Genomic DNA, 23,750 nt, shown 5'->3' on the forward strand with positions numbered 1-23,750 from the left:
GGCAGAGATTGGTGGCGTTCACGCCTTCCCCTTCCGGGTCTAGGGTGGCGCGCCTTAGATTCACCCTGAGGCTGCAACCCTTTTTCGTCCAGCTCGTCAATCCATAGTGCCTTGACTGCCTCCGTTCAATGATCACGGTGAAATTAACCCGAAACGCCTTGCGTACTGTAGCCTGGCGCACAACCGCTTGTGGTAAAGCTCGTTTTGCACTGTCGTCGTTTTCGTTACTATATATCGAAAGACACCATCCGAACATACATTGTCGACAAATTGCTTCAACATCAAAGATGGCTTCTTCATCTTCCTCTTCTACTAAGAAAGAAGAAATGGAGGAGAGTCTACGCAAGATGGATATTAATGCAGCGGAGAAGCACATGAAAGATTGGTTCGGTGACCATGCATCATGGAGTCACGAACAGCTTCTCAATCTCATCTACGGTATGATTCCTTCAAGAAGCTCAACATTATATACTGATAGATATCAGAGGAGGACCTTATAACGTTACGACATGTGCAGTCATTTGGCGATTACGTTTCTGGTGGTCTTCGACCCAGCGGTGGCCGTCCTTCTTTTCCACTCATGACGCATGAAGAGTGGGGCCTTCTGAATGCCTCATACAGCCAGTGGGCTCCAGCACCCTACAATAACCGGCACTACAGTTGTATGGATCGGATTGCCCCATTAATCATGAGACAAGAGATCAAGGAACTCAAAGCCCCGCCACATATCGGCTTTCTTGCCCGTCTACGTCCTCTGAAAGCAAAGCTCTTGCTTGGTATGGTGCCAATCAGTGGAGACCGCTGGCTAGAGCGTAAGATGGACGACCCTGCGAACTATAGGAACCTTTTCGAATTGATCAAGGACGTCAATTACATATTCGAATGGTTCAATCATGATGAGGTTCAAAACCGGACAAGGAGCGCTTTCAATTGGATGGTTGACAAATATGTCGAATTTGAGCAGGCAGCTAACCTTCGGCGCGAAAAGAACGGCATTGGAGAGAAACTTAACCTGGCCGGTATGTGGGCAGAATACTGGAACGACTTGACAACCAACATGTCAGAACGGACGCATCGATGGATTGTAGGTCGCGTGGATGAGGTCCAAGCACGCGCTTTTGCGCAATATCAGAAAGCTCTCAAGGATGCTGGAACCGACGAAGCAGCTGTTTGTGAAGCAGGCAAGAAGTATTACGAGTGTGTTCAAGATCTCAGAGGCATGCTCACCAGGCTGGACTACACCATCGGCATCCCCATGACTGGCTTCAAGGGATACACAGCCTCCAACGCCTTCAAGGATCTTCCAGTAACACAGAGACATGATACCTGGAGAAAGATGATGGCGGCAAAGTCTTTCAAACATCAGATAGCTATCCTTGAAGCGCAAGACATAGCCGATGCTGAGCGAGCTTCCAAACAACCGACAATGGAGGAACTACTCGATCCAATTCAGCAACTCACGAAGCCAGCTCATCCACGATTTCGCGACACCGAAAATCTCATTGGCCACTACGAAGAAGGCAAGAGAAACCGCGACGAGATTCGATTAGTCCTCTGTGGTCCATCGAAACAGCCCACTCAGGAACATTGGATAACAATCCTACGTGAGCGCATGGAGTTTTACGCAAAGAATCCACGAGATGTAACTCGAAACCCGGATGCGTGGGGTTTTGTTTGCTACCGCCTAACTTACGATCAAACCGATGAGCAATGGGCGACCTTTGAGAAAAAGTTCCTTCAAGACGTCTCACGATCTGGAAACTGGATCGAAGGATTCGACAGCATCAACAGGAAGCATAAAATCATGGTCATCGATGGGCGAGAATTTGGACTCGCGGAAGGTGATGTGGCGGCTGCCAAACGACACTTCAAGAAGACCTTCACCATGCTGCCGACGCTCGGGCGTATGTGGACTCAAGACTTCCTTGTCATCGATAAGCAAGCATATGCCTCATATGCTGAGTCGCCCAAGGAGGAAGTTCGGCCTCCGCCTCCGTATGGTCCTGGATTTGGTTGCAATGGTGGGCATGTGCGTCTTGTAGATGGGACGTTTGATCAGCTCTCGCGGGAACTGATCGATACCTTAGCGCCTGGTTTTAAGGGCGAGATGAAGGTGTTGTCGAGTCTACTTCTGGAAGAGCTGTATCCACTTCTAGCGACGTTGAGCGTTCGACCTTACGGCTTGTGGCCATGCGCTCGATTGCATCCAAGAGAGGTGTATGTAGGGACAACGGACGCTGCCCAAGAGGGATGGTGGGAATTTGGCCGCATCGATCAGGCTATGATGCAGGGATTTTTTGAAAGTATGAGGTCTAAGAAAGCTGACCTCCTCGCTAGGAAGACTTGAATAACTATGTACAATGAAGAGTAATAACATTGACCTGTTTGATAACGCCACTTGGAGATGGAGCTCATCCACTGAACCCTGCGGCAGCACAGATTCCAACACCATAGGTCGCTCCATCGCCAGCAGCAGATATAAGTGATGGTCTACCCTTGCGACAGCTTTTTGTGATGCATGATACTGCATCCATCTTATTTGGGATGACATACTGGGTACAAGCAAAATTAGAGAATTTCCAATACAGACATCCCGCGTTGCTGCCGAAGCAGCGATAACAGCAGTCCTTGGGATTGTTGGAATCCGACAATACACCCCAGACAGAACCAGGATAGTCGGGTCGAGTGGAAGTGTAAAGGACAGGATCGGCGCAGGGATCAGCCTCAACGGTCTGAGTAGCGGTTGCTGTGGAAGTAGTCGCTGCGCAATGTTAGCAACGACGCCAGCCAATTGGACTTATGCTTCTTACTTGTTGTAGTAGTTGCAACGACAGAAGTCAGAGAGGGTGTCTCTGTGATGGTGATAGTTGTTGTCGAAGAGTCGGTTGAGACAGCAGAAACGACAGCTGTTGCGGTTTGAAGGATATCAGAGGTCTTTGAATTGTACTTGGTAACGGTGGTAAGTTTGACCCGCGTCACTCGTACAGTCGAAGTGGGTCTGGTAACCGTCGACGTTGTTGTGGTTTGACCGCAGGTGGTTGTTCTTGTGAGGTAACACGCTATCACCCTGTCAGCCTTTTGTACATCTTCAAGCAATGTGTTACGTACAGCAATCACGAGGAATTATGTTCAATGCTTTGTAGTTGTTTCCACGTTTGCGGACCACTGGAGTAGCAGCAGCACATGTCTCCTGTTGGTACGGTATCGAAGAGGTAATTGTAGTTGTTCTATACTAGTCAGTTGACGCATAGGGACTGATTGTTAGAGAGAAGGTACACACATGGTCTCGTCTTGGGAACCTGTCACTGTTACGGGTACGATCAATGTTGTCTGTGTAGTGCTCGTGGTCGTCTGAACCAACGTGGTTTGAGAGACCGTAGTGCTCGTAACAGTTTTCTGAATGGTTCTCTGCACGTTGCTGCGTAACTTAGTGAAGACCCTAACCCATGGTTTGTCAAGTACGTACGTCGCAATAGTGATAGAAGCTGTTTGCGTTACAGTAATAGTCTGAGTCGTCAATGGCTGAACAGTCGTTGTCTTGGTGATCGTAGATCTGGGTTTAGAACATGTTGTTAACTTGAGACCGGCTTTGGCTATGAATACGTAAGTGTCTTTATCCAAACATGTCTCTGGGAACTCATACAGATAAGTGATGAGCAGGCCTTGGCTGAGGCTTGAGGAAGATTGATGCAAGATTTGGATTGTGGGGCGCAGAAGTCGGCTGCATCTCCGAGTCCAACACTGGCAAGCACAATGAGAATTGCTGAGAAAGCCTTCATCTTGACTCAATCGAGGCACTCGTGCAGTTGATTAACAGCACACGGCACGTTTGGCGGACTTATAGAATTCCATTGCTTCATGCATAGATGAGCCCATGATGCATACAAGCGGTATCGAGACTGTATGCATATATTACCGAGCGATACTTTACTGGACAGAGTCAAATCAGGTCCAGAACAGCAAGCCTCCGACCAGAAGTAGAGTTTTTACTCGAGATCGCAGCCTCAATTAGCATTGTGTAGCCTTGCGAGAGGTTGACAGAACCCACGCTATGCCGTACTTGGTATCGTCGGACGAATGTGGAAATAGAAGAAAACATAGTCCACGTTCTAGACGTTCGGCGCTGCCGTTTTGCGGGGTAGGCGAATATCGTGGCTTGCGCATGCTCGGGGTTTCTAAGGGCTGCATGGCAGAGTAAGGCCGAATCGACAGTTGGTCAATCAATAGTCTGTCCATGAAGCAGTAGCGAGTAACCTATTGTGGGGTGGTTGATCAAGATAGTCCTACTGTCGTGTAAATTGATTCGGGGGTGGATCCTAAGCTTCGTCGTACTCCTGAGCTTACAGACTAGCGCAAGGCTAAGGGGACGTGACGTGATCCTTGTAGGTGAGGCTTGCGAAATCAGTAGCTTTGATTTCTCCCTCTCCTTCTCACAGCGATGCCTCTTCAGTTACACACGTTGCTCACAAGACGTGATCGCCACATCCTCGCAGAAATTATTCGGCTTATCGTCCGAAATCCATCAAATCCTCGTCTCGTTCGCAACAGATCGTTCACCGCATGAATCATGATAAATGCAGGCTCTCGCGGCATTACTCGCCATCAATGGGTGTCGACACAGCTTAGCCATGAACAGCCAAGAGATAGCAACGGAGGAACACTTGCACAGGTACCTCCCTATCAAAATTCGTAGGGTGTGGAATTATTCATCGAAGCAACTCCTTGATCTCAAAAATACTCACAGCTGATACTGTAGCAACTGTCATTACCTCCCTTTTGCGTTCTTTCCTTTGTTGTCATGCCTGACCATCAATCTTTCACGTCAATACCTAGTCTATTATTTCCCTTTCCACAGTGCCGCGCGACATCTTTGTCCACCGCTATCTTTGTCCACGTAACGCTGGCAGCCGTAGCATACCACGTGTAGTATGAGGCCTGCGCATTGATTCTGTTTACTCGGCGCATCCACTAACAACAAGAACTACGTAGCGCAATTTTGGGAATTGAAACAACCTTCTGTAAAGGCTGCGGCTTCTCTCCAACCCACATGGTGTTCACGAAAAGAAAGAGGTCTGCGGAAGACAAGTACATCGACTTGGGATTCGGATTATGTTACCGAAGACGACAACAAGACCTGCAAGATGGCGAACACAATTACGAAGATGACGACTACGACGGCGAACAACCACCGCATAAACGCCGAATACCAAACTCGTTCTACGGTTCACAGTCGGCACGTCTCGGTATCATCCCCGCAGCCACGTTAGCCACTCTTCATGGCCTCAAAAAAATCGGGAGGGATAGCATGGGTGTAGGCATGAAAGTCTTCAAGGCGCCTTACGCAGTATGTAGAGGTGTTCCAAGATACGTGCGAGACGTACATAGAGCAGGAGTGGTAAGGAGTGTGTTTGAGAGCATAGCTGCACCGGACAATATACCAGACCTCGAGAGCTGGTTGAAGGTAGTTGGTTCACATGGACGACAGATGTTTGTCGAGAATAAAGGAGATGAGAACAGTAGCAGCAATCGTAGGGGTGGAAGTACGAGCCCGAGGCCTGATAGGTCGGTTCCAGATTCCGATGGCTTTGACTTAGCAACGCGGCCGGGCGGTGATGTCATATCTATCTGTCATCTGTCAGAACGCCCGATGCACTCGTCAATCCTGCCACAGGGTTTGATACCAGCAAGGCTACCACTAGAGATGAGACATGATGCTCAGAACTCCATACCTCGAACAAAGAGCACATATACCACAATTGTGAATGCTGGGACACAAACTTCGCCAATCGACCAAGAGGATACTAGGAAGCAAGTGAAGAGCCGAAGATACACTTGGCATCCGAGCGAGCAAGCTGCAGAGTCGCAAAGTGCGTCAGAGAAGGTAGTTTCGGCGATGCTGAAGCGGCCATTAAGAACAGGGCGTCGGTGCGGACCGACGTTTACACCTTTCTCTAGTGCTGAGTTAGCTAATTTGGGGCTCAAATATTCGAAGGATGACGTTGCTTCTGGAAAACCAGTAGAGAGCTATGCAGAACCAGTGGCCTCACCGAAGCAGAATACGTCAAATGTAGAGAACTTCACGCCGCCAACTTGTAAAAATCGAAGAAAAGCGGAACCAGAGAACAATCTCCGAAGTCATGTACTGAGAAAGGCAGCTACCAGACTATCGGATCAACAGCAGCCTCGACATCAGCGCACTCAAAATCTAGCAACGGTAGAGCCTACTTCAAGCTCCATATCATGTCCCCTCTGTCATTTTGACAACTCGATTACCTCCGCCTTCTGTGGCGCATGTTACACACCGCATCTCCCCGAGCCAGCACCCCGATCCTGTGCTCAAGGTATAGTGGAGCACGACCTGTTACCCGATACTTATCCAGAGTACGGTCATTGGGGGGAAACTACAATGGTCACTATCCAAAATTACCATGAGGATGTCTTGTGTACAGGCGCCGCCGGCCCACCCGGCACAATGAATGAGGATGGCTCGCATGTCAGTACTCCCACATCAGAACTTCGACGACTCAACAAAGCTGGAGAGGATGCTCTGGTAGAAGACAGTATGCGCATAGTCCGAGATCAAGAGCGACGGACTATTGCGCGAGAGAACGGAATTGATGTGCTGGTGCATAGTGAACCGTACTACAGCGACCTGAAGGAAGATAAGGCTGTAGGGCGACTAACAACGAGACAGGCATTGAGTTTGGAAAGGTGTTTGGATGTGGAGAGGTTATGGATGCGGAGGCCTTTTGGTTGGAGGGAAGAGGCTGAGGGAGATGCGGGAAAGCCGGTCCCGCTTAACGTACCGGATTATGAAGATCTGCAAGATTGGGAGTTGGATAGATTGGAGGAAGACATCAAGTCGCTGGACAGAATTTTGGAGAGCCTGAAAGATACCGCTGGCGTTGTTCGTGCTACGTCGAGCCGTGACAACAGCAATAGCAAGCTCTCCAAAGACCCAAAGCGATTGGCAGTCAGAAACGAGGAGTTGAAAGCCGTACAGCAACAAGAAGTAGAACGACAATACCTCGCTCTCGTGGCGCAGGCACAACGGCAAGCACGTGCCGAGAACACGCAGTTTCCTGAAGGCTTGCGAGGCTGGGATCAAGTTGGATTAGACGAACAGGAACTTATTCGATGGGCAATTTATGCCAATCAGGTCCATGATATATCAGAGCAGGCAAGAAGGAAGATCCTGACTGATAGACCTACTATATCTGCACTCTCCCCGCAGGACAGTATAGCCATCCCTAACGGTGCCTCTACGACTGATGATATCTCAAATAGGAAGAAGTGCCGTGCCGTTTCCGAAACTAACCTTCGGCCTCGGCCCATCACCGAATCACAGCGGGCTGGTAGGTCATTGGAGCGGCAGGCGCAAGACGAACACTACGCTCATTTGAAGCGGAAGTTTGAAGATCCGAAGTGGGTAGAAATGGTCTATAACGTTGAAGTAACGAGGTACAGTATTTTGTATGCTGGAAGGAAATGGCCAGGCGACGTGGCGAATTGGGGAACTATTACCCCTGCAGCTAGAGCAATGGTCTTGGAAGTGACGGAATATCTCACATTGAGAGAGAAGTTCGAGGTGTAGGGCGCAGAAAACAAGTAGCCGAGGATTACATACTGCTTTCGATGAAAGAAGTGTTTGGTGCTGAGGTCTGGGTATTGCGCCATCTAGCAGCGGGAGAGATTGCAAAATCTGTGAAACATGTCACAAGAATGTATATACTAACAGAAGCTGGAGAGCATCATGCCAGATTCGATGGAGAGAAGTGGTCGAGTGATGAGAAATAGAAACGCAACTCAAGATCGTGCCGTTCCTTGGTGCATTAGTCATGTTCCGCTCAACCAATCAAGAGCCGCGGCATCGACTCATCCTGAGTTGCTGAAGAATTGCGCTAGCCCTGCTTGGCTGTGTCATCTGTGTGTATATGAGCTGAAAGGCTGTCGAATTCCGAACGACTGTAATTCTGGAATGCATCAGAAAAGACGTCCTCTTCAAGAACAATTCTACTACACTTATCAGTCGACAGCCCCTAGAGTCATGGTGCGCAAGACTAAAGAAAGCGTGCCAGTTGCAGAGCATCATGGCGGTGGTCACATCACAGTGACAGCACAGCAATCACGCTATGCGCTCGACGCTGTCGACGCGCCAGCATCAAAAGAGGTATATTGATTTGTGCACCTCCCACTCTAAGTTGTCTTTGTTCACTCTCCTAGATACTCATCAAAGACCTATCTATCACAGTCGCAAACCGCGAACTGCTTTCACGCACAACACTCCATTTGGTAGAAGCACGACATTATGTGATGGTCGGTCGAAACGGGACTGGCAAGTCAACGATCCTCAAGGCTATTGCTGATGGTCTCGTTCCCGGAATTCCGTGGAGTACGAGAATTCTGCTGTTGGGCCAGACTAGGGAGGATAGTATTGAAGATGGTATAGATGCGCTGGGTCTGGAAAGCGAGACGGTCCTACAACATGTCGTTCGGAGTGACCGGGTTCGAGAGCGGTATGTGCGAGAAGCTAAGATGCTTGGTGAAGCAATTGAAAAATCGATTGATTCCATGGCACCAGTTCGGGCGTACAGGCGCATTAGTCACGAGAGATTGGCCTTGCAACTAAAAGAAGGCCACCGCATCGCGGAGAGGAGAAGTGGCGCACGGGGTAAGCTAGCGAGGAAAGAGTTGATCAAGCTTGAGGAACGCTGCGAGGAATCCGAGAAAAGTTTGCAAGAGACGGAGATCGATGCTACGCAGCTCAGCGAAGAGATGCAAGCGGCCGCAGATCTGCTCGCTGGTGTGCAGGCTTCCCTCGAACTCATGGATGCGAACGAGGCTGAAGCAAAAGCACGAGCGGTCTTGCTGGGCCTTGGCTTCAAGCAAGATCGTATCGACAAGCCCGTGTCGGAGCTCTCGGGAGGATGGAAGACGAGATGCGAACTAGCATGCGCCCTCACTCAATACGCCGACGTACTGCTACTGGATGAGCCTACCAACTTCTTGGATCTGCCATCTATCATCTGGCTACAGGATTATATTCGGAACCTGAAAGGCACGACTGTCCTCATAACGACTCATGACCGCGACTTTGGAGACGCCGTAGCTGAGGAGCTTCTTGTGCTGCGTAACCAGACTCTGGAGACTTTTCGTGGTAATCTCAGTCTGTACGAGCGCGAGAGGTGGAAGAAAGCCAGGTACATGACGAAGATGAAGGAAGCGCAGGACAAGCAGAAGAAGCACATTGAGAAAACCATCGCCGGCAACATCAAGGCAGCCAAAGACAAGGGAGACGATAAGAAGTTGAAGCAGGCTGCATCGAGAAAGAAGAAGCTGGACGATAGAATGGGGCTGCAGGTTGGTCTCAAAGGTGGTCGCTTCAAGCTGAACCGGGATCTCGGAGGCTACCATTTGTCCCGCCGGGCGGAGATTGAGATACCTGATTTTGATCCACCAGTCCAACTCTCGTTTCCGCACCAGCCACCCGAATTGAAGTTTCCTGGCGCGTTAGTAAGCCTGGAGAAGGTGTCATTTGCGTATCCTGGAAGAAAGAAATTGCCCGTCTTGACAGACGTCAATTTGACCATACACCCGGGTGCAAGAATAGGATTGGCGGGCCTTAATGGCTCAGGCAAGACGACGCTGGCTTCACTGATAATGGGCGGTGATGAGGGCGGCCTTCTCCCCACTTCAGGCACAATCACGCGACATGCGAGAGTGAAGATGGGTTGCTTCTCTCAGCAATCTGTCGAAGAAATCACGGCCATGGCGTCTTCCAACCCTCATATTACGGCTCTTCGGCACTTGATGGACTGTGTTGGTGATGGGGCACAGGAGAAAGATGCGCGGGCAGTTTTAAGCGGATTGGGGCTCCATGGTCAGACGGTGTCGGACGTTCCGCTCGTACTCCTCTCGGGAGGGCAGAAGGTCAGGGTGGCTCTTGCCAAGCTTCTATGGCCGCCGCCGCAGCTTCTTATTCTGGACGAGGTGACGACCCATCTGGATGCAGACACCATCCTGGGTCTCGTGATGGCATTGAGGGAGTACGAGGGCGCACTGCTGGTAGTGACGCACGACAGATTCTTCATGAGGTATGTCAGCTCTTGTCGATGGCGGAAGAAGGCATGGAAAAATAAGCACAATAGAGTTCAGCTATTAACACCCCGCAGAACCGTGGTGGAAGGGCAGTCGCCGTACAAGCTAGCGCCAGGGGTTCACGCGGCGTCCGAGGGCGAGGCTGACGAAAGCAGCGAGTCGGAGGACGAAGAGGCAGGACTAGCTCCGGGGAGCGTTTTTCGGCTGACTAGCAAAGGGCAGGTCAGGAAGCTTGACCTGGGCATGGATGAGTATGAGGACATTGCGGCGCGGACAGCGGCAAAGCTGGCTCGAGCAAGGCGGTAGGTAGCTGAGAATAGAAATGAAGGCAATTTCTGTCTCCAGAGGGTCAGCTTGTGAGAGGGGAGAGCGTCTGTCCAGACCTCGGAGGCGACGTCTGACAGCTGCCGGGGCCATTTGGTTCGGGCGGGCTTGCTTCCCGCTGCACGCACTGATGACAGCGCGACACTTGCGCGCGGATCACTGTGCACGGCAAAGGCCTTTAGGGGCAGCTTTTCGCGCCAAGCTCGAGCGAGATAATATTGCTCCAACGCGTCGCTCCTTTTGTTCGCAGCGTCCAATTGGTCTCCTCTCATTAGCCATTGGCGTGCACTATGCCCATCTTTCCTTGTATACCCCTTCTGACCGTAATAGTAATGTCATAGCTGTAGCTATAATCCTTCCACAGGCACGCATGAACGACTCTGCGTATCGAGATAAGCTCGAGCTTGGGAACCCTGAGCAATAATAACTGGCGGGCATCATGGGCGAAACCGAATCATCCACACCTCGCTCTACCGCCGAACCACAACTCAAGGCTGCCAAAGACAAGAACTGTCCCTTTTGCGGCCAGGCCTTCACTTCATCCAGTCTGGGACGTCACCTCGACCTGTACATCAGACCCAAAAACCCAAAGGCGCCCGACGGCGTCCATAATGTCGACGAGATCCGGAAGCTGCGAGGCGGCATCACCAGGCGACAGGCCAAGGGCAGCGTATCAACGCCGCGCCGCGATGACAGCGGCACGAGTACGCCTGCAAACAAGAAGCGGATAGCGAGCGAAGACTCTGTCCTTGTCGGCAGCCCCGACGACGACGATGAGCCGCTAGAGATTGGCAAGACGAGGGGGCAGTTCAAGGATGTGAGCTGGGGAAGCAGCAACCGGCCTTCGAGGCTAAACACAAAAACACCAGACCCTCGCCGTGATGCATCGCGCCAGACGCGCAAGGCCGACCTCGACCAGAGGCAGAAGACCAACGAGGAAAATGAAATTGCGAGCGCCACCGAGATGGCGCTGCGGGAGCTGTTGAAGAGCGTGCGAGACGCCAAGTAGGTCATCCCATCACCCACCAGAGACCCCTATGACGCTAACAACCCCCCCCCCCCAGTGCCAAAGCATCTGGCTCCGGCCTCTTTGACTTCGACCCTTACACACAAAACTTCCCCTCACTGTGCCTCCAAATCCTCCCCGCGCCCTCGACCCTCTTCTCACCCACGCCCTTTCCCACGTCCGAGTCATGGTCCATCACCCCGCCAGGACAGAAGCAGTTCGAAGCGCTGAACAAGCAGGTCCGCGAGCGTCTGCTTGCCTACCAACGCCAGCGTCAGATCAACCAGGTCTACCCGTCAGGCTCGCACTCGTCCGCTCCTTCCACCAACACCTCACCCCTACCCACACCACCGCTCTTTGACCACGACCCACAACGTCTCTTTGGCCACATTGCAGACGCCTACCATCACTGGACACAACAGTCAGACAAGACGAGGCAGGAGTACTGGCAGATTGAGATACTGCGCTGCTATGCCCGTGCTGACGACAGGCGGCGGGAAGCTGAGGTGCAGCTGGGAAACGCACGTCGGGAGATTGAATACTTGAAAGCCAACCGCTGGACTTCGGGAGCTCCCGATGTATCGCCCATCAGTATCAACCTTGGCATCGACACTGCCAGAGAGCTTGCCAAGCACGGTATGGACTACCGCAACTGGGACTACGACCGCCTCATCGACAAGTGGCGGACCGCTATACGCGAGAACAGGGCTTCAGTTTCTGGTATGAGTGCTCAGAAGCCACTCCCCAGCGGCACGAGTTCTAGGAGCTGCTCCATGGCTAGTCTCCCACCAACGCAGTTTGCTACCGTGAACCAGCCTAGGCAAGGCAGCCCAATCAAGGTCGAGACCAACATGCCCTTCAGTGCACCACCCACCGTATGTGGTGATGGAGACAACGACCAAGTTGATGCAGAGGGCGATGACGACGACGACGATATCGACCTAACTCCTCAGACTATCGAGGAGGACGAATCGATGCACCAGATGCAGCATCAAGCCCAACAGCAGGCCTTGCATCATCCCCAGCCCCAACATCACCATGGAGCTCCCCTCCAACCGACGCCACCGCATCCCTCACAGCAGTTTCAACCACACATGCAGACCACCCACATCAGCCAGGCTCAGATTGCGCAGGCGCAGGCTCAAGCCCAAGCATGGGCAGCCGCGCGTCAGCACATGAACCAGTCACGCAATCAAGACTTCCGCCCACATCAGCAGCATCAGCTCTCGCCTCATCTACAGCACGTCGGCTCAGCTGATAGCAGCCGACGAGAATCGCTCGCCATGATGGATCCACACGGCATGAACCAGAACAACATGAACGCCATGGGCAGCTCCATGATGTCAGGGGGCATGGACAGTCTCGACAGCCGTCAAGACCAGTTTCTTCACATGGATATGGGCATGTCGACGGGCTTTGTCGGCTCCAACGATCCCAGCGTCACAATGGGTTAATCGATGCTGTACAGCACAACAGCAAGATTGTCAACGATGGGCAGAAAGGACTCTTCGGCATGGCGTAACGTGATACACGGAACGCGATACACGGACTGGCCTACTCTACAGCGGTTTTCACACATCTCGTTATTTCGTTTGTTCAACACTCTCGCCTCTTTCTCCCTTTGTTTTTCTCTATCTTTCTATACTCAGCTCGGCTTTTCGCTATACCCATATACCCGGCCTTGCAGCTTGATACCCATTTTCTTGTCAACCTTGGAACCCTGAACCAAACCTTTTCCTACATTATACTTAATAACCTTTCCTTGTTTACTTGCGTTATACTGAGATTGTCTGTTTCCTATGTAGAGTCTACAGAAGCCTTCGTTGGCAGTTACACTTGGGAGGTCATTGTGCTTGCATTTGTATATACCCAACACTAAACTTCCCTATTGTTAGATATTAGAAATAACGGCGGGTGGTGGAGGAGTAGGAGTAGGTGGAAGAATCGATTATAGTAAATTTTGAACTCGTGGGCCACCTGGTCCTTTTAATCACAAATGTCTTCCTTGCACTGGAGACACGCTGTTTCAGACATCTTGATTGTCAGTATGAAACACCTCCGTCGGAGACCACGAATTGCGACAATCGACAGTGGTTGATACCAGACGAGTGAGTGGCACCATGGCTCAGAGGGAATGGTTCCAATGCCACAGACGAATCAAACAATGAATCATCCGCCACGATATCATGTTTATCCGCTTCACTCAGTTTATTCACTCCCAGCACAACCATGGATTCAGACACCACTCTTACACTTCCGTCACAAACGAGAGCTTTTGTTAGCAAAATTCATACCTGTGGCGATTTTGCCGGATCTGTGATAGATTTCCGTTGAGACAAGAATCGGTACTACAGTCCTGTTCACGAAGATGCAGGCGCCAAGAATTTCACTTCTTTCTATGCCCAATGAACTTTTTGATGCTGAGGAGGATGTGATGGGGCCAGCGGAAGTGGAAGATATGTCTTCTTTTGCATCGCCATCTTCCATCTGCGCACATGGCGAGACGGAGGATAGACTGAAAATATAGGATTCGTCGGAGGAAAAGGAGCATAGGGAGGATGGTGCGACGGGGCATGGCCGATGTTGATATGGAGTTGTAGAGAGATAGGCATGTAAAGGGAGTATGTAGAGATCTACACGTGGATGCAAGAAGTGAAGTCCGGTGATATGTCCATGGGTTCGTATAGAAGTCACTGGTGGAAGCTTGTGATATGAGACAGACGTGTGACGAATCTGTCCAAAATGTGATGCTAGGTATAAGACGCAGGAATGAAATCATGACCCTGAGCTGCATCGAGCACTACAGATTCGTCTGCAAGATATACTCAACTTCAAGGAAAGCTACAGCTAAATTGCGTCAATAGCATGTCTGAAACGCCAAACGGTCGAGGCGAAGGTTATGGATATGGTAGCCGTCGTGGAGGAAAGGGCGGAGGAATTGTCGGTCGTAAGGATGTTGGAAGAAGTAGAGAAACTCTCGATGAGAGCCAGATCATAGGCGGTGTTTACTGTGACGCCAATCTGAGCGAGCATGGAAGAGGAAGAGTGATAGGTAGAGGAGCAGATGGTACTAGACAACACTTGTCTCAGATTCGAGGTGATACTTTCGGTGTACTTCGATTTACGACTCACACAAACATACCTGGAGCACGACCAATACAGACGACCAGAGGGTACAGAAACGCCAACAACGTTAACAACGAAGCAGAAGATGATAAACAGCCTGATCAGCGACAAAACGCAAGCGCCAAGGGCATCATGAGCAAGAGCAATGAGGATAGAACACCTCATCTGCTAGGCACTGTGATTTAGAAGAAGACCCTGGGAACACAGTTGTTTTCAGACGTTGCAAGAGCCAATATACCCGAGCTGAACGATACCAGTAAGAGTAGATCGAACTTTGGTGGCATACCACCATTAAGGCAAACCGAAAGGGTTGCATACACTCCTGCTCTACAGCTAATATCACGTAGGGGGCCTATGATAGAAGGAGGCAGTGACGAAGAGGTCCTCGTGCCAATCATACAACGTGCGATTGGTATGCCTCGCCAAGTCCCACCACCCTTAATACTGCCACCCAGAGTTTTTCGGCCTGTCAAACCGCCAGCCACTGCTATTGCTCCTCTACAAGAGTCTTCCCAAAGCTCTAGGGGAGTAGCTACATTGCACGATGTAAGAGAGGCTGGCTCGACCAATACTCTGTCAGAACGATACATGCGACTTGCGTCCAACAGGTCACCAACATCCCTGCCAGCGTAGCCTCCTGCAGCGGTGGCTCCACCATTGAGTCCAATGCAAAGAGACGATGGTAGTCTTTACGATAGAAATAAAACTGAAGGAGAGAAGGAGACGATCCGAGCAGAGATAAAAGAACAGAATAAGCCCTTGGGCAATCGCTGGTAAAATTGCTACTTGTATACTGGCATAGTCTGAGATAGCTTCTCTTTCGTTGTCATACAAGATTGTAGATAGAAACTGATCTCTCGTCTTCTTCCGAAAAAAGGTCATTCGTGTCAATCTTCAGAAGCGTTCTGGTGAGGGTTACGATCTTGTTCTTGGAAGCAACCAGACGAATGTGGTTGTTCTACACCTATGGTGACCGCCTTGTAGGTAACTCTAGGACAGAACACCATGGTAAGCGGCGTAGTTTGGATAAAGAGAGAAGAGTTCGGAACAACGCCTGATTACAGATCTCGGGTATACCGGCACAAAACGCCTTGTCGTCACTCATGTACTTCGCGGGATAAAACATGTGGGGATAGAGCGACCGACATGCGCCCCACGTGCGCTAATCAATTGGCGCAATCCCAACCGATTACAACCAGCTGCTCCGGTCCGACACCAACGACATCCGCCTATCTCGCCCACGTGTAATCATAGCTGGTTCTTATCTTCTATCATGATGACAGTCCCCGATCCGTCAAGCCTCTCCCCAAGCCGCGGTCGTTGCGTAAGCTCATGCAAGCTTCTGCAAGCCTTTTGGCGTTAGCGATGGAAGTAGGCGTGCTCCGTGCCGCGCACATGGGATTACCGTATGGCTAGTATGCATCTGTTCCTGCAGCTTACTGCTAGGATTGTGGATTGAAGCCATGTCGTTGACGTAGGTGATGGATGCTTAGCTTGACCAAGCTGGCTGAGCTGGGTATAAAAAGAAGGAACTTGGTGGTGCGATTGGGCGGTGTGTTGATTTTCCTGGTCATTCGTTATCCTCGCCGAAGCTGCTCCATCTCGATATGTCTGCTCTCCTCGTATTAGGTCTCGCTGCTACGACTCTGGGCTATCCCACCGTCAGCAAGCATCACCACACTCCTCTTGAGAATGCCACCGACTACCTCGTTTCTCTCGGTCCCCGACCATACTACATCATCAATAATATGACCGATAGCCCATTGAAGAGGAAATTACAGTCTTGTGAAAACACTCCTGTTTCCATATCAGGATTTTCAATCGGCCATCGCGGCGGCGGAACACTTCAATTTCCAGAGGAGACGATTCGTTCGGAAGATGCTGGAGCGCGTATGGGCGCTGGTATCTTGGAATGCGATGTAACATTCACGAGCGACAGGGGCTTAGTATGCAGGCATGATCTATGTGATTTACACCGGACGACAGACATCTTGCTCAGACCAGAGTTGGCAGCGAAATGTACGACGCCGTTCACGCCAGCAAATGCGACGAGTGATGCAAACGCGCTATGTTGTACATCTGACATCACAATCGATGAGTGTATGTCCCCCACCTCCATTTCAAGATCCAAGACGATAGTTTTGACTGATAAAACTCATAGTCAGCACGCTGTGCAGCAAACAAGACGGCATAAATGCCTCCGCCACAAATGTAGTCGACTTCCAAGCCGGCACACCTCCTTGGCGCACGGAACTCTACGATACATGCGGCCAAGTACTAACCCTTGATCAATACATCGATCTCGTAGACTCCTATCCAGGCTACCGTAACTTCACTCCCGAGCTCAAAACGCCACCCGCTGCCGTCCCCATGCCCTTCCAAGGAAACTACACACAGCAGCAATACGCCAGCGACATGATATCCGCTTTCCGTAACAAGGGCATCGACGCCTCTCGTGTGTGGCCACAATCTTTTACCTACGATGATATCGTATACTGGCTGCAAAACGATCACGACTTTGGTCGCCAGGCGGCCTATCTCCAAGAATTCGACACACCCGCGGACCTGGCAGCTGGAATGGCCAACCTAAGCATCGCGCGGGCCGCGGGCGTAAACATAATTGCGCCAGCGCTACCCATGCTCCTATCCATTGGCGGCGCTGACAACAAGACCATCGTTGAGAGCGAGTACTCGAAAGCTATCAAGGCAAATGGCATGGATATCATTGCCTGGACGTTTGAGAGGTCAGGACCCTTGGCCAATGTGAGGAAAGACGAGGAATATTACTACTCCACGATTGCGGATGTAATCACGCATGATGGACAGTTATACGAAGTACTGGATATTCTCGTTAGGGAGGTTGGGATCAAGGGCCTGTTCACAGATTGGGCGGCGACAGTGACTTATTTTGCAAACTGCTTCGGGTTGGAGGGACCTGTGGGTGGAAGCTATAGCTGAGGTGTCCTTGAACAAAGGAAATAAGAATATGAGATATAAACTTTGCCGCTTGCTACATAATGCTCTCGCGAGTTGAAGTGAAGAGTAGTCAGACCTCACAAAAGAAGCTTTTGGCAGGACCTTGTATGTTGTGACACAGCAAGAAGAGGACAGAACATACTCAGGTGTGGTAAGACTCTATACAAATGAGAGCCGTTAGGATTCCACACTGTGTATGCGTCAGGATTCTGTTGATTAGGCATATCTCCCGTTCTACAATATCGGCGCAACATTCCTCTTCTTTCTGGTCACCTCCTATTCAGTTATCGTATCGCCGAATATGTATTAGCATCATAAACAATCTATCGATCTACCTTCTATCGCACTGACACAAGTAGTCCCTACCAGCTATTGAGACCACAAATTGTGTTTCATTTCGGCAAAAAGTGGTATTCACACTCTTGACTCGACATGAACTTTATGGACGTACACCGTAATGATCGTATCTATGCACGTCAACGAGCTATACTGCCGAACATGTCGATCGTCATTACGGCAGCGACCGAAAACGATAAAAAGTCAAAATGACGCACGGGTCTGGAATGGCGTTGTGGGGATAGTTCGGGATAGAGTTGCCGGCCGGTAGGAGCTTGAGTGATTGTAGTCGGTCAGTTCTGGTGTTCAAGGATAGCGGTGAAGAGACGCAATGCCACGAGAAATATGCTACTACAATCTGGTCGATCAGGGTCACAGTCGTGTAACTCAGTAGAAAAGTTGGGGTTGACAGAACATGTATTTTATTGTTCGTCTCTGCTATGTGTCTCAAACGAATCTTCCACCACAAATCTCGCAAAGCACAAAAAATGGTATTGGGTATCTCCAAACTCCAGCTCCACCAGAGAAGTCGGCTATCGCATCGGCAGAAGAGTAGGCGATCATGACAAGAGGGCACATGCCACAGGCATCTTTGAAACAGGCCTCGAGTTGCATGAAAGATCGCATTCGCATTCGCTGAAGCGCCTCATAGGGGGTATAAGGGTCAACCACCGAACAAAAACAAACGGTGGTGACCGAAACAGGGGGTATTGCAGGAAGGAAAGTAGGTGTAGGAAATCCCAAAGCTCAAGTATTACCCAAGTATGATAGTGTGATCTCCACAGTTCATCAATCGTCGCAGACAAGAGAAAGTGTGATTACAAAGGAGTGTGAGGGGTAATAAAGGGGTTTGGAAGTGCCCAAGTTGGAAAGCAGATTGAATGTAAAACAAGACCCAAGGACAAGTCCAAGGGGGTAAAAGGGGGTATGATGCGAAGAGCGCAAGAACAAGACGTGAACGGACATGCATCCTCGTGATATGGGTTACAGGCAAAGGACATGAAGAAAGGCTTTGAACGCGTGCGTTCGTTGAATCAAAGACAGCGCACCAGTCGATGATGCACGGAAAGCGGTTTTCCTATCTCTTACAAGACGAGGTAGCCAACACCAGCAGCGAGCGCAACAACCATGGTGTTGACCTTGATGGACGCAGCAGCACCCTCAAACTCGGCAGGCTTGCTGGCAGATGGCGCACCAACAGTAGGAGCGGAAGCAGTAGGCGCAACACCGGAAGTACCATTGCCAGCGTTGTAGCTGGGGATGATGGTGGGGTGGGTAGCAGAGATGGTGCTGGTGCTGTTGGCGGGGGTGTAACCGGGAGCGGGTGCGGAGCTGGACATGGTGACAGTGTTGACGCGGTAGACAGTGGAGGTGATGTAGACAGTGGCGTCGTATCCATCGTCTTGAGCGAAGGCGACGGCGCAGAGGAGCGCGAAGATGGCAGTGAAGATCTGGCTGAAGGAGCGCATTTTGGTGGGTGGTTGGTTGGTTGGTGGTGGTGGAGGGTGTTGGTAGTTGATATGCGACGAAGAATGCGCAAAAGCTTCGATGTCGAATCAGAAGATGGTGGTGGTTGCAAGTGTGTATGCGACGGGCTATGCGACAAGTTGCGCAAGGTGTGAGACAGAGTCGTTTATTTTTTGTTGGAGATGGTATGCGAGAGCAGTGTGGGATAGTCTGAGACCAAGAGAGTGATGTCAAAGATAGTGATGATAATGAGCGTGGAAGCAAGATGCTTTAAGAGAGTGTGAGTGAGATATATCTCGAGAGTTTTGGATCGTGCGTCTGTGAGGGTGAAGGGAAACAACGGCGAGTGGGGACCGCCCCCGGGGGTTGTATCGTGTCTTGAATCCTTGCCGCCTGCGCAATTTCCCTGAGAAAAGCGCAATTTCGGTCCCCTTAAGGCGCTAACGCAGGTTCGGCCACGCTAACGGGAGTACCTGAGCAAGGAAGCTGCCGATCTAGCTGTTGGAGTGGGGACGTGCTGGCTTGGCTCGACGGCAAATCTCTGCAAACAACCCAGTCGTGGCAGTCTCGTGCCTGCCTGAGTTGAGCTTGACTGCCGAGGTACCCACTTTAGTCAACGTGCCTGCGCCTTCCCACCTGCATCCTCGTGAGTGACGGGTAGTGACCTCACTGCTCATCGCGATCACTAGGGCAACCTGGAAGACGAGGCTGTCATCGGATCTGTCGTCGCACAAGGTCAACCCCATGAGCCCCGGCGCTCGAGGGCCAAGTTTCAACCTTCTCCTCACGACTTTCGCCCCAGAGCATCCTCACACCCCATGCGTTCCACAATACACCAGCCTGAGCTCCGCACAGACCCTGAAACGAGCTCAGCGAATCGTGCCGTCGGCCCTCAAGGCGGAAACGTGACTGGAGCCAGCGCGACAAATGCTGTACACCGCACTTGGACACTCGTGGCACCCTACCCGTTGCGACAAGTGTACAGGCTATTGTTGTCCCGTCACCTTGGCAGCTCTGGAAGCAGACGGAACAGTACAACGAGAACAACGTCCTGATGGTGGTGTGGAACTCGCCAAAGAGAATTTCTTGCAAAGACTTTGCCTCAACAATGCAGCTTATGTTGTGACTCCAATTCTTCGCGCAGTAGTAGCGCGTGAGAGTGTAGTTGCCCAGGCGTGGCATTCTGCATGAACAACACATTTTTCTCCCACCGAACCCACTGTAGTAGCATCGCGAGGAAAGCAACGGTGAATGACACATAAGAACAAGTCATGTCATCGCCTCGAGAGAAAGAATCCAGATTGGAGCTAAGGTCGCCCATCCAAGCGAGTATAGCTCTGATTGGTTATATAGGCCGCACCACCCCTGCCATTAGTACAGTGCGAACTTTCGCTCATTTCCTGCCATTTCGCCATCGCGACCATTGGCATTATAGCCATTGGCAACGACGCCATTGCAAATCCAGCTCCTAACTTCCGCTCCCTCAAATGACAAGCCGCTTCCCAATGACAAGCCAAGCCGAATCATGTCTTGCTTCCGACCTTGGAGCTCCTTGGGCGTGCAATTCGACTTGACGCGCATATTACAAATTTGAGCAAACACGCGCGCGCAAATTGGACAAGTAATTCATCTTTCGCACTCGCTCCCGTCAAACCAATTGTCGTGTAGTGCCGAGTCGGATCGAACGCTCCCAAGAAGGTCAAGATAGGAAGGAACCACGACTCTTTGCCACTGCCACTCGCAAAGTTAGTTTAGAGCGCGAAAACGCAAATGCAAATGCAGCAACCACCAGAAGTTCTCCTCGGCTTCATTGCCGGCGCTGCAACATTTGCCAATGTGCCTGCTAGTCAAAAAGCCATGCCGTTTCCAGCAAGCTCTAAACAAACGCCCCTTGCGTATATGGAAACCCACGTGCATGCATTCCACGATAGAACAAAGACCCTCATCCCACGTCCCCCGAAAAGACTACGGCAAAATGCAGAGAGAAGGGAAGCAAGCGAACGCACGCACCTAAGGCAAAACTGTCTTGGCAATGTCTTCACACAATGGTCGCAAACGGCCTCGAGTCGTGTATGTTTGATCAGCGCGTCGCCAAACAAACAGACTTCAGTCTTCAATCGGCTTCGACTATTTCAGCGCTCTCCCACAAGCGACGGCATATCTCCTCCGCTTCGTTTCGGCTACGCGCCTGGTCGCTCTCGAAACTTTGTCCTCCGGCTTCAAAGTCGTTCTCGTCGCGACTAGTCTTGCCGCGTCCTGCATCGTTCTCAAAACTGACTCGCGATCTCCGTGAGCTTGCCCCATCTGTTTCGACGCTGCTTTCGTTGAAACTTGTGCTCAGGCTGCTGGCACCTGTTGCGAAGCCGTTTGCACTGTGCGATGACTTGGGTATGCGCGTTTTGCGAGACATGCCGGGGGTTTGGTATATCCGTGCAAGGGCGTCTGCAATCGGGTTGCGATATCTTCGCACCACGTTGTATTCGACCGCGACGTGGTTGAACTGCTGCTGTAGACGGGGATCCAAGCGTCCTTCGCCATTGCCATTGTAATGGATGCTAGACTGAAGGTATGTGGGACCGCCCGTGCGGGGCAGCGTTACGGGTACGAGCTTCTGCGGTTCAATGTTGGACGACGCACGTTGGAGCATGAGTTTCTGTTGTGTCCGCGAGGGGGGCAGATTGGTGGGTGTGGTTGTGCCGGAGCGCTGAGGTGTTTTGGACGGCGTGTCTGCGCCGCCGTTAAAATTTGGCATCGACTTGTTGCGTTTACTCTTGTCGAGTTCACCCCCATCGGTATCTTCCTTCAGACCATGCTCAGCCATATATGCGCCGTCATGAGGTGTCCCAGCCGAGCCGTCTCCGTCCATAAAACGCGATACCAGATTGTGTCCCGGCGTCTCCACAAGCGTAGAACCAACGGACCCAGCCGTGTGACTGAGTAAATTGTGGCGATCGGACGATGATACGACGGTCGCCGCGACCGACGATGTTTGAGGAGCAAGATTCCGCGAGGAGCTGCGCTGCAGGAGTCGCGAAGTGATCATGTCAGCATCTGGAGGCCGAGAATGTTGGTAAGAGCTCCCGCCGTTGGTTTGTGTGTTGTTGCGCGTGCGATCGGTGAGCGTCTGTGTCGCCTGGCTGGGCGCCTCCCGTATTGTTCCTGCCTGCTGTGATGGCTCTCCCCTGTTCTTCTCCATGTTGATCTCCGCCGCTCTATGCTGTGCCTCGAGTATGACGGAGTTGGAGCGCGTGTTCGATCGGGTAGTCGTAGGTGACTGTGACGCGCTCTCTTCGGTCCACCCGCCTTCTTCTTCCTCGTCGTCGTTGGGCATATCAAAGTGAACCGCAGCGTGCGGCTCCGGCGAACTCTGCCGAGATCGAGTGGGGGTCGCGAGCGCACGCTTGGAAGCAGCGTTTTCGTTCTTTGACCCCTTCAGCGCGTGTTTTGCATGGCCTTGCCGCGGCGGCAGATGTCCGCTCGAGTGATTTCTGCGCAAGTTGGCTTGCTGATTGTTTGCTCTCACAATGGCACCAGATGACGCATGTCGCTTGAAACCTGGACGCGTATGTGGGCTGCTGGGCGCCGAAACTGAATTGCCCGACTGTGAGCGACGGTGGTGTCGCCCTGTGTTTTCTGCACCCTGTAGCGCCTGTTGTGCCTGCTTCTCGGCTTTGTTCAGCTTGTTCAGATTCTTGCCAAAAGACGTGTTCCTCTGTACGCGTTGACCGACAACATGATGGCGCTGGCTCTTGTGATGAGCTGAGCGATGAGGGCCCTCAGACGGCGACTGCGAGATGTGCGATTGCGAGGATGACTGTCTAGTCATCGCAGCTGGCCTCTTGGGCCGCGAATTAGATTCATCTGCTGAAGCCATGCTTACGCTCGCCTACACAGCGCGCTGCGTCGTTGAAGTGAGATTGGGGGGCCGTTTGGCTGTCGGCGCTGCACGTAATGATGCAAGTCTGCGGTGGTTCGTAGAAATGAAGTGGAGCAGCCAGCCCGGGGTTTCTTTGCGCTGGCAGCCAAGAAATCAATAGGCGGCCATGGAGTTCAATTGCGTGTATTGGAAGCGTTGGGAACGTGATACAGCGTGCCACGTTGGGCCCAATGATTATCGATGGAGATGGTGGAGTGCATGGGCTGCCGTCAAATGAGTAGGCGGTGAATACGCCCCAACCGCTTTCGGTGACCGCGGCCCGTCCCAACGTCATATGACCGGGACATCCGACCCGCATTACTATTTACCACAGCTATTCGCTCTCACTTCATTCACCGCAATCACCTTTATCAACGTTCTGCTAGTAAAAACTCGATTTCTAGGCCCTGCATATATACACTTTGTATTATATATGGAGTAGTTTGCGTTGATCTTGATACATAATCGCGCGCGTTGCGCAGTTTCCCAGTTGCCAGCTGT

At 51.4% G+C, this 23,750-nt stretch overlaps 8 protein-coding genes across 8 annotated transcripts; 5 read left to right on the top strand and 3 right to left on the bottom strand.

Moving 5' to 3' along the window:
* Nucleotides 1–287: 287 nt before the first annotated feature.
* Nucleotides 288–12,882, top strand: GT037_006348 (uncharacterized protein; the record flags this gene model as incomplete). The annotated part of the gene is made up of 9 exons (XM_038931395.1): nucleotides 288–438; nucleotides 486–2,303; nucleotides 5,025–5,344; nucleotides 6,695–7,461; nucleotides 7,906–8,170; nucleotides 8,224–10,094; nucleotides 10,173–10,400; nucleotides 10,969–11,427; nucleotides 11,487–12,882. The coding sequence occupies 9 exons, from the start codon at nucleotides 288–290 to the stop codon at nucleotides 12,880–12,882; spliced, it is 7,275 nt and encodes a 2,424-aa protein (XP_038785892.1).
* GT037_006349 (uncharacterized protein) lies at nucleotides 2,412–3,779 on the bottom strand (the record flags this gene model as incomplete). Its single annotated transcript, XM_038931396.1, has 6 exons — nucleotides 2,412–2,761; nucleotides 2,811–3,059; nucleotides 3,109–3,227; nucleotides 3,281–3,418; nucleotides 3,467–3,593; nucleotides 3,644–3,779. The coding sequence occupies 6 exons, from the start codon at nucleotides 3,777–3,779 to the stop codon at nucleotides 2,412–2,414; spliced, it is 1,119 nt and encodes a 372-aa protein (XP_038785893.1).
* A 1,411-nt stretch (nucleotides 12,883–14,293) lies between the features above and the next one.
* GT037_006350 (uncharacterized protein) lies at nucleotides 14,294–14,740 on the top strand (the record flags this gene model as incomplete). Its single annotated transcript, XM_038931397.1, has 1 exon — nucleotides 14,294–14,740. The coding sequence occupies one exon, from the start codon at nucleotides 14,294–14,296 to the stop codon at nucleotides 14,738–14,740; it is 447 nt and encodes a 148-aa protein (XP_038785894.1).
* Nucleotides 14,741–14,773: 33 nt separating this feature from the next.
* On the top strand, nucleotides 14,774–15,187 carry GT037_006351 (uncharacterized protein; the record flags this gene model as incomplete). Its single annotated transcript, XM_038931398.1, has 1 exon — nucleotides 14,774–15,187. A coding segment is annotated over one exon (414 nt), but the record flags the coding sequence as incomplete, so codon positions are not given.
* A 974-nt stretch (nucleotides 15,188–16,161) lies between these two features.
* Nucleotides 16,162–17,512, top strand: GT037_006352 (plc-like phosphodiesterase; the record flags this gene model as incomplete). Its single annotated transcript, XM_038931399.1, has 2 exons — nucleotides 16,162–16,654; nucleotides 16,716–17,512. 2 exons carry the CDS (start codon nucleotides 16,162–16,164, stop codon nucleotides 17,510–17,512), a joined length of 1,290 nt encoding a protein of 429 aa, XP_038785896.1.
* A 1,439-nt stretch (nucleotides 17,513–18,951) lies between these two features.
* On the bottom strand, nucleotides 18,952–19,335 carry GT037_006353 (uncharacterized protein; the record flags this gene model as incomplete). Its single annotated transcript, XM_038931400.1, has 1 exon — nucleotides 18,952–19,335. The coding sequence occupies one exon, from the start codon at nucleotides 19,333–19,335 to the stop codon at nucleotides 18,952–18,954; it is 384 nt and encodes a 127-aa protein (XP_038785897.1).
* A 925-nt stretch (nucleotides 19,336–20,260) lies between these two features.
* Nucleotides 20,261–20,524, top strand: GT037_006354 (uncharacterized protein; the record flags this gene model as incomplete). The annotated part of the gene is made up of 1 exon (XM_038931401.1): nucleotides 20,261–20,524. One exon carries the CDS (start codon nucleotides 20,261–20,263, stop codon nucleotides 20,522–20,524), a length of 264 nt encoding a protein of 87 aa, XP_038785898.1.
* Nucleotides 20,525–21,446: 922 nt separating this feature from the next.
* On the bottom strand, nucleotides 21,447–23,207 carry GT037_006355 (uncharacterized protein; the record flags this gene model as incomplete). Its single annotated transcript, XM_038931402.1, has 1 exon — nucleotides 21,447–23,207. One exon carries the CDS (start codon nucleotides 23,205–23,207, stop codon nucleotides 21,447–21,449), a length of 1,761 nt encoding a protein of 586 aa, XP_038785899.1.
* Nucleotides 23,208–23,750: the final 543 nt, after the last annotated feature.

Source organism: Alternaria burnsii, assembly GCF_013036055.1.
Source record: "Alternaria burnsii strain CBS107.38 chromosome Unknown 752, whole genome shotgun sequence".
NCBI classification, from domain to species: Eukaryota; Fungi; Ascomycota; class Dothideomycetes; order Pleosporales; family Pleosporaceae; genus Alternaria; species Alternaria burnsii.